The sequence below is a fragment of the Salvelinus fontinalis genome, chromosome 9, assembly GCF_029448725.1.
Source record: "Salvelinus fontinalis isolate EN_2023a chromosome 9, ASM2944872v1, whole genome shotgun sequence".
NCBI lineage: Eukaryota > Metazoa > Chordata > Actinopteri > Salmoniformes > Salmonidae > Salvelinus > Salvelinus fontinalis.
In genome coordinates, this window is record NC_074673.1 from 46,939,792 (window position 1) to 46,950,258 (window position 10,467).

The window sequence follows — 10,467 nt, forward strand, 5'->3', positions numbered from 1 at the left end:
TAACAGTGTATTAGGCTGTTAACTGCAGATAAACACTGATATCCTCCGCACACTCCAGAGGTCAGGTGCCTTGAAGGGCATCTGTGTTTTCCTGAGTACAGAAAAGAGATAGGAGACCAGATAACAGTAAAATAAATAGTTTCACAGAAATGTACCAGACCTGTTCTACTGGTTGACATAAGTGTGGTAGCTGCTTGATCAAAGCACTTAACTGTTCTCTCACCCCAAAGCCTGCAATCTGATTCGGAGCCTGACGTGCCCGCAACTTGCTCCCATCCAGAGGAGAAGAAAATGAAAATTATATTATTAATATGCCTATTTTTTATCTATCAGGTCATGGAAAATGTTTGATTTGCAGAAAGTGACATTATAAGTGCATAGGGTATATTGTCCAATCAGGCCGGCTTAAGAATTTAGAATTTAGTTCTACCAACTCCCATTTCATATGTCAAGAATTCTGTCAAGACCTGAGGTTTGTCAAAAGGTTGAGCAATAGCTTTACAAAAACAGGTGATATATCATCTCCTGTTATTTTCAGATACAAGAGACAAGTATACCTTGACAGCCAGATTGAAATTCTGCAAATATGAACCGTTGTATGTCCTTGCTCTGCTCTGTCTCTCTCTAATCGGCCTATTACATAGTCAATAACAGTCATTCTTGGAACCACGGAAAAAGCTCTTGAATGATAAATCATAATGTACAACAAACAGGAACATGTTGAATGAGCACTTGACACAAGATGACATCAAATGGAATAGATTAACTCAAAGGTATAAAAATATGATTTCTCTACTGTGACATTGCGCTCCAACCGTGTATTACGCACAGGTAAGGACTAGTAGGCTGTCTTTTGGTTATTTGGTAATATCCGTAATATTAGTCAGTCATCTGACTTTGTAACAGTTGAACATTGTCATCAACAGCTTGTGTACTGAACGTTCTAATAACTGCCACCACTGGCTCTATCACCTTTTCTCTCTGCTATGGCTATCACTGGCTGTAAGATGTAAAGATATCTGAAAAGACACGTAATAAGGTACCTCACTGTAGCTATACAGAGATTGTTGGGAAGTCATATTCCTCCACTGCCAGTTGCCACACATGTATTTCTGTATTTTTTTCACAGAGGAGTCACGATGGACCAGTTCTCCCGGATGAAAAGGGGCGCTCCCCAGCTACTCCCCACCCTTGCCCTCTCCCTTCTGGCGTGTCTCAGTTTCGTCTCCCCCCTACCTACAACGGAGCCCCCATTGTTTGACGGTCATCCTTTTGTGGGTATATGGAATACCCCGACCCCTGCATGCAAGAGGCTGCAGATCCCACTGGACACCTGGTCCTTCAAAGCAGTGACCACGCCTGCTGCTGTTCCTGGTCAGTTCCTCACCCTGTTCTACGTCGACCGCCTGGGCCTGTACCCTCACGTTGACCCCAACAACCATCGCCAGTTCAATGGTGGCATCCCTCAAAAGGGCAACCTGACGGCCCACCTGATTAAGGCCTACGGTGACATCAATCATTACATCCCCTCTGACACAACCCCGGGTCTGGCCGTCATTGACTGGGAAGACTGGCGCCCCCTGTGGGACAGAAACTGGGGGTCCAAGAATATTTACCGTCAACTGTCCATTGCCTACGCTCGAGAGAAGGACCCCTCTTTGTCCCCATCACAAGCAACCACTGAGGCCAAGAAGCAGTTTCAGACTGCAGCCCGCAACTACATGGAGGGAACCATGATGCTAGGTATCAGCCAGCGGCCCAGCCAGCAATGGGGGTTCTATCTGTTTCCCGATTGCTACAACTATGGCTGGGAGAAGCCAGACTACACAGGGCAATGCTCCGACAAGACCAAGAGCCAGAACGACGAGCTTTTGTGGCTTTGGGAGTCCAGCACGGCTCTATACCCTTCAGTCTACCTGCCTGCATCGCTGAACAACAGCGCCAACGTGGCGCTTTTCGTCCGAAACCGCGTTCAGGAGGCAGTGAGGGTGGCAGCTCTGCCCAAACGCCCCTACACTGTGCCCATCTATGTGTACTCACGCCCACTCTACCGTGACCAAAATAAGTTTCTCAGTACGGTGAGGGCATTAGATGTCAATTACTTAATAGTTCAATATTGAGTGCTACACAATTTCAATATACTTTTATGTTATCTTTACCTTTGTGCTATTAAAACGTGTGCTCACTAAATGCTGATAACTCACAAGAACATTTTCAAGACATGCAGTGCACACACTATTACAAATGTATTTTTTACTTCAGCTGAGTTTCATGCAGGAGTTTCTGTCATACTGTATGTCTGTCATTCCCAGGAGGATCTGATCAGAAGTATTGGAGAAAGTGCAGCATTGGGGGCCTCTGGGTCAGTGCTCTGGGGGGCCAGTGCCGACTATACTGACAAGGTAATCTCACATACACCCCTCCACATTTCTTATTTTATGTCCCATGATAAAATATAAAGTACACTTATTTTATTTGTACTGTGTTATGTTTAAATGTCATTGAATACTTCAATGTAAAAAGCTTTTTTGAGTGGTGGTGCAGTACTCTTACGGAGAAATCACATGATTTCACATGACATATACCAGTTTTGCACATGTGAAATCATGTGAAAACGTATGTTTTTGGAACACTTCATATGTGATGATCTTGGCATGGCGGCAGGTAGGCTAGTGGTTAGAGCAGGGCTCGCCAACCTTGTGTAACAGTTTAACTTTATGGCTTCCCCTCGCCCCGGGCACGAGCCAGGGACCACTTCAAGGTCTCAAAGCGAGTGACGTAACCAATTGAAATGCTATTAGCGCGCACCACCGCTAACTAGCTAGCCATTTCACATCCGTTACACTCACCCCCCTTTCGACCTCCTCCTTTTCCGCAGCAACCAGTGATCCGGGTCAACAGCATCAATGTAACAGTATAAATTTAGACCGTCGCCCCAACACGGGCGCGAACCAGGGACCCTCTGCACACATCAACAAAAGTCACCCACGAAGCATCGTTACCCATCGCTCCACAAAAGCCTCGGCAAGGGGGACCACTACTTCAAGGTTTCAGAGCAAGTGATGTCACCGACTGAAAGGCTGCTAGCGCGCACCACCGCTACCTAGCTAGCCATTTCACAACGGTTACATTCATCCCGCTTTCGACCTCCTCCTTTTCCGCAGCAACCAGTAATCCGCTTCAAGGTCTCAAAGCGAGTGACGTAACCGATTGAAACGCTATTAGCGCGCACCACCGCTAACTAGCTAGCCATTTCACATCCGTTACACTTGTTCCTGGAGAGCTACCCTCCTGTAGGTTTCCTCTTCAACCCCAGTTATAACTAACCTGATTCAGTTTATCAACCAGCTAATTATTATAATCAGTTGCACTAGATTAGGTTTGGAGGGAAAACCTACAGGATGGTAGGTCTCCAGGAACAGGGTTGAAGAGCCCTGGGTTAGAATGTTGGGCCAGCAACGGAAAGCCTGCTGGTTCAAATACCTGAGCCGACAAGGTGAAAGATCTGTTGATGTGCCCTTGAGCAAAGCGCTGACCCTGTAAACCAACACATTTATTTAAAAAATTCCACCTGTGAAATCATGTGAAACTATATACTATGTTTTTGGAACACTTCACATGTGATGATATTACACATGATTTCACAGGTGATGCCCTGCAAACAAAAATGAGTCTTCATGATACACACAGTGCTTTTAACATAGTGTTTTCAAATTACAATATATATTTGACTATATTGTGTATGTTTATTTATACAGTAATTATTATTCAACATGTCCTTACGTGGGATTTGAATGCACAACCTCTTGGTTCACAGCATTCCGGTCTTCCTGCTATGCCACCGTGTATGTGTCAGTAACTCATTTCACCTGTATTCTTACACTTTGTACTACAAAGTAAATCTTTGCTAAAAATACACTGAAGAAAAACTATTTATTTATCATAGTTATTCAGGAGTAGCATTAAAACGGAATTATATGCCCCACCAACATTGACAACTATACAGAAAACCCTCGAAATTGCTGAAATAAGTAAATGAAATCAATGATGAGGGAAATGACAGAATAACTGCTCACTAAAATAACAGTGCAGATAGCACACTTTTACTAAGTGCGGAGATGTTTCAGGATTATTTCCAGCAACATCGCAAACTGTTTTAGAGACTGACGGACTGGGTCTGGTAGTGCTCCAGTTCTCCCTGTCAGAATAAGCAACAAAGGACTTGGAAAGCATATCAAATCTTCTGGAAATGTCACTACGGTTATTGTGAGTAACCTAATTCATCTTCCTTTAACTCCGCCTTCTAGTGAGTTTATACAAACTGTCATCTCCTACCATTCTGTTAGATTGGAGACTGTCAGAAACCATGGTTGTAACGTTAATAATTTGGATGTTATTCCATGTGTCACCTCGAGGCAGATGCCCCGTTGAATATGCTTTTAACACTAGTAAAACCTTTCTCATGAATGACATCATTACTAAGCGCAAAGTTGATTGCATGTTTCTCACGGCTGTCAGCAGACTCTAGTGCCACTCTTATTGAAGCCTACCCCCCGGACTACAGCTTTTGATACTCTATCAGAAAGGAGTAAAAGGGTGGGTAGACAGCCTCTACTTTTAATACTGCTCTCAGCTGTAAGGATATTTTGTTTGGCGACTTTGGGTCTTTTGAGCATCATGCTATACTGTTTAAATGTTATCCACCAGTGCTGGCCATTACCCTGTATAGGCCACCAAAACACTGCACCAACTTTCTTTACTGATTTATCTGAGCTATTGTCTATTGTCCTTGAGAACTATGATAAAATCATTGTGTTGGACGATTTTAATATTAATGTTGACAGAGACTGACTCCAAGGTCATTGAATTTATGAATATTTTGAGATCTATAGACTTTATCCAACATGTTACTGTGCACACCCATAAACTCAGCCATACTCTGGAGCTGGTTATTATCAAGGGGCTTTCTATTGACATATCCTCTATTGTTGATGTTGTTTTATCTGATCACCACTGTGTGTTTTTTACTACCTTGTTGCCCATAGCACAGGGTAATACTTAATGCATTATTAAGAAACGTTATCTTACCTCTGACGTTGCTACAGATTTAATTGAGTGCATGAACAATACTCCATCACCTATCCTGTGCTACCGTTGTAATGATTTAGTTGATCATTTTAATAGCACATTAAGGGTAACCATTGATGCCATAGCTCCAGTAAAGTTGAAAAAGTCCACATCCAAATGGAGAGCCCCTTGGATGAGTGAGGAAACTAAATCAATTAATGAGAAATTGCAAAAAGGCAGAGCGGAAGGGGATAAAGTGAAAGTTGCAGGTCCATTATGATATTCTGAGAGAGCATCTTGGCATATTTAACAAGGCCATTAGAAATGCCAGGCGGGCTCATTTTTCTAACTTGATCACTATTAATCAGAATAATTTAAAGATGCTCTTCTTGACCATGGATGGCCTGATAAATCCTACCCCCTCAAACCTAAGTGAACTTAACTCCACATCTAAATGTGATGAGTTTGCGGCATATTTCAGAGATAAGATAACCAACATTAGGCTGGGTATCAGTCTAGCAAGACCTGATGAGAAGTTTGATGATATGTGCCCTAGCCTATCACGTAAAGGCACTGTGGATTTGTTTTCCCTGTTTTACTCAGACATGCTCAGGAAAGTGATATCACAACTTAAGCCTTCTACCTGCCTTCTCGATCATATCCGCACCACCTTCTTCAAAACAGTTTTTAATTGCAAGGTATTGTTAATCACTCACTGTTCACAGGCACTTTCCAAACCGCATTAAAAACTGTTATGGTGAAACCCCTTCTGAAGAAAAGTCATCTAGATTATTCAGCTTTTAGCAATTTTCGGCCAATCTCCAACCTTCCATTCTTAAGAAGAATTATGGAGAAATTTGTTATCAGACAGCAAAATATTTTTTTTATGCGACAACAATCAAACAACCCAGAAAAGTGCTAAAAATAGGCGATATTAACATATGTAGCCCAAGAAACAAGGTTCATGAGACAAGGTTCATAACTTGCTTGTAACAGATGACATTCATATTCTGACTATTCATATCTCGGAAACTTAGATAATGCATTGGTAGCATTATCTGATGATACAGTGGTGATGATACAGTGGTAGCAATACATAGTTTTAACATCTATCATCTATAACCCTGAGGTCCTAGCCTTGTCTGAAACCTGGCTTAGGAAGGCCACCAAAAATTCTGAAATTTCCATCCCCAACTACAACATTTTCCGTCAAGATAGAACTGCCAAAGGGGGCAGAGTTGCAATCCACTGCAGAGATAGCCTGCAGAGCTCTGTCTTACTATCCAGGTCTGTGCCCAAACAGTTCAAGCTTTTCTTTTATAAATCCACCTTTCCAGAAATAAGTCTCTCACTGTTGCCGCTTGTTATAGACCCCCCTCAGCCCCCAGCTGTGCCCTGGACACCATATGTGAATTGATTGCCCCCCATCTATTTTCAGAGTTCGTACTGTGAGGTGACCTAAACTGGGATATGCTTAACACCCCGGCCATCCTACAATCTAAGCTAGATGCCCTCAATCTCACACAAATTATCAAGGAACCTACCAGGTACAACCATAAATCCGTAAACATGGGCACCCTCATAGATATCATCCTGACTAACTTGCCCTCCAAATAAACCTCTGCTGTCTTCAACCAGGATCTCAGCGATCACTGCCTCATTGCCTGCGCCCGTAATGGGTCCGCGGTCAAATGACCACCCCTCATCACTGTCAAACGCTCCCTAAAACACTTCAGCGAGCAGGCCTTTCTAATCGACCTGGCCCGGGGTCTGACAACCTGGATGGAAAATTACTGAGGATTATAGCGGTGTCACACCCTGACCTTAGAGATCCTTTTTATGTCTCTATTTTGGTTGGTCAGGGCGTGAGTTGGGGTGGGCATTCTATGTTTTTGTTCTATGTTGTCTATTTTTTGGTGTTTGGCCGGGTGTGGTTCTCAATCAGAGGCAGCTGTCTGTCGTTATCTCTGATTGAGAACCATACTTAGGTAGCCTTTTCCCACCTGTGTTTTGTGAGTAGTTGTTTTCTGTTTTGTGTCTGCACCAGACAGAACTGTTTCGGTTTCGTTCATCTCTTTGTTGTTTTTGTTATTTAGTGTTCAGTTTTAATAAAGAAAGCATGAACACTTACCACGCTGCCCTTTGGTCCACTCCCTCTTCTTCAGACGGTCGTTACAAGTGGACAATATTGCCACTCCTATTTGCCATATCTTCAATTTAAGCCTACTAGAAAGTGTGTGCCTTCAGGCCTGGAGGGAAACAAAAGTAATTCCGCTACCTAGGAATAGTAAAGCCCCCTTTACTGGCTCAAAAAGCCGACCAATCAACCTGTTACCAGCCCTTAGTAAACTTTTTGAAAAAATTGTGTTTGACCAGATACAATGCTATTTTACAGTAAAGAAATTGACAACAGACTTTCAGCACACTTATAGGGAAGGACATTCAACAAGCACTTACACAAATGACTGATGATTGGCTGAGATACATTGATGATACAAAGATTGCAGGGGGTTGTTTTGTTAGACTTCAGTGCGGCTTTTGACATTATCGATCATAATCTACTACTAGAAAAAATTATGTATTATGGCTTTACACCCCCTGCTATTTTTATGATAAAGAGTTACCTGTCTAACAGAACACATAGGGCATTCTTTAATGGAAGCCTCTCCAACATACTCCAGGTAGGCTCAGGAATTACCCAGGCCAGCTGTTTAGGCCCCTTACATTTTTCATTCTTTACTAACGACATGCCACTGGTTTTGGGTAAAGCCAGGTTTCTATGTATGCAGATGACTCAACACTATACACGTCAGCTACTATAGCAACTGAAATGACTACAACACTTAACAAAGAGCTGCAGTTCATTTCAGAATGGGTGGCAAGGAATAAGGTAGTCCTAAATATTTCAAAAATGAAAAGCATTGTATTTGGGCCAAATCATACACTAAAGCCTAAACCTCAACTAAATTGTGTAATGAATAATGTGGAAATTGAGCAACTTGAGGTTACTAAACTGCTTGAAGTAACCCTGGATTGTAAACTGTCATGGTCAAAACATATTGATACAACAGTAGCTAAGATGGGGAGAAGTCTGTCCATAGTAAAGTGCTGCTCTGTCACGCCCTAACCTTAGTTCCTTTTTTATGTCTCTATTTTGGTTTGGTCAGGGCGTGAGTTGGGGTGGGCATTCTATGTTTTGTTCTATGTTCTGTATTTCTATGTGTTTGGCCTGGTGTGGTTCTCAATCAGGGGCAGCTGTCTATCGTTGTCTCTGATTGAGAACCATACTTAGGTAGCCTCATCCCACCTGTGTTTTGTGGGTAGTTGTTTCCTGTTGTGTGTCTGCACCAGCCAGGATTGTTTCATTCGTTATTCTTTGTTATTTTGGGTATTTCAGTGTTCATTTAATAAATATGGACACGTACCACGCTGCACCTTGGTCCTCTTCTCCTTCTCCCGACGACAATCGTTACATGCTCTGCCTTCTCAATAACAACACTATCAACAAGGCACATCTTACAGGCCCTAGTTTTGTCGCACCTGGACTACTGTTCAGTAATGTGGTCAGATGCCACAAAGAGGGACTTAGGATTATTACAATTGGCTCAGAACAGGGAAGCGCGGCTGGTCCTTAAAAGTACACATATTAATGATATGCATATATGCAATCTATATATGCAATCTCTCATGGCTCAAAGTGGAAGATAGATTGACTTCATCAGTACTTGTTGAAACATGAAATTGTTGAAACGTGATATTCATGTGTTTTTTTCCGGAAGGAAGTGCTGACCAATGATGGCACGCTGTTTCATTTCCTATTTATGTAAAAAACGGAAAGTAAATCATGCTTATGCTTATCATCATATCACATGTTGTCAGGTGGCACAACACTTGGATATGACATGTCCATTTGTAGCCCCCTTCTTTTTATCCTATATATAATTCATCCAACATTCCGTCCCAAGAACAAGTTCATTAATATCTCACACACACACACACACACACACACACACACACACACACACACACACACACACACACACACACACACACACACACACACACACACACACACACACACACACACACACACACACACAGCCGATATGTTAATTCTTCATGTCAAATAAAGATTTGTTGCATGATGCACAAATGTTCCAGTTTCACCCCCCACCCCCCTCTCTCTCCTTTCAGGCTTCATGTGAAGCATTATCCACATACCTGACATCCACCCTCAACCCATACGTCGCTAACGTGACCGCTGCCGTCAAACTCTGTAGTGACGTCCTTTGCCAGGGCAATGGCCGCTGTGTCAGAAAGGACTACAACTCCAATGACTACCTGCACCTGAACCCGGACAACTTCCGCCTCCTAAAGTCCCAGCGAAAGTACGTGGCCTTCGGAATACCCTCCTCTTCTGACCTACTCACCTTAGCAGACAAGTTCACCTGCCAGTGCTACACAGGCAGTAGCTGCTCACCCCAGTTATCACGTCCCATGACCCCAATGGTTATTCAAGTATAGCCTCCCTGGGGGTTCACTTAGAAAATCTCACGAATCTGACGAATGCATTCACAGTAAGGGTACGTGTATATGATTGAAGCAAATAAGGTTCTCATTTTTAGATTAACAGTATTTTTTTGAGAATCCTGCACTATAGAACTGAATCACTAAAGTAAGACATTACATATTTATGTCAAAATAAAATTCTAAAATACTTTACATTGTTGTGAGTATTATTTGATATCCTTTGGACAGTATGCAGAGCCTGTGACATTTAACCCAATAACACCAACGTCTTTAGGGGCTTTGAGTACTGGTACTGGGATGATTACGTTAAAGAAATACTGTGTTTTAACATATCTGGTTAATATATAATGAAATTACTGGCTAAGTATCTACAATTACTCAGCATTAAATTTCCAACTTATGCTGACCAAGCATATAGAAGAAAAAATACTAGGAACAAATCATTTCTTCCTATTGTGCATAAACAGGTTGAATTAACATTGATTCCACGTCATTTTAACCAAAACAGTCAATGTGATGACTTTGAAACAACGTGGAAAACTGATTGGATTTGTAAAATCATCAACGCAAGGGAATTTCATCTTTTTTGTAATGGATGGTTGTGACATGGAATGTGGGTTTGGTTGTCACTATGAACTCCTTTCTAAAACAGGGTTGGATCTTTTGTGCTTGTGCTATAAACAGCTCCTTTAGTTGCCTCTTTCACAAAAAAAATTCTGTCACAAACCCACATGTGTGTGCAGACTATGCGCAGACCAGCTGGCTGCAGTGTTTACGGACATATTCAATCTCTCCCTATCCCAGTCTGCTGTCCCCACATGCTTCAAGATGTCCAACATTGTTCCTGTACCCCAAAAAAGCGAATGTAAC

General features: G+C 42.3%; 1 protein-coding gene across 1 annotated transcript; it reads left to right on the forward strand.

Annotated features, from left to right (window-relative positions):
- The first annotated feature begins 1,139 nt into the window (after nt 1–1,139).
- LOC129861797 (hyaluronidase PH-20-like) lies at nt 1,140–9,591 on the forward strand. The gene is made up of 3 exons (XM_055932948.1): nt 1,140–2,078; nt 2,313–2,402; nt 9,262–9,591. The coding sequence occupies exons 1-3, from the start codon at nt 1,140–1,142 to the stop codon at nt 9,589–9,591; spliced, it is 1,359 nt and encodes a 452-aa protein (XP_055788923.1).
- The last annotated feature ends 876 nt before the right edge of the window (nt 9,592–10,467 follow it).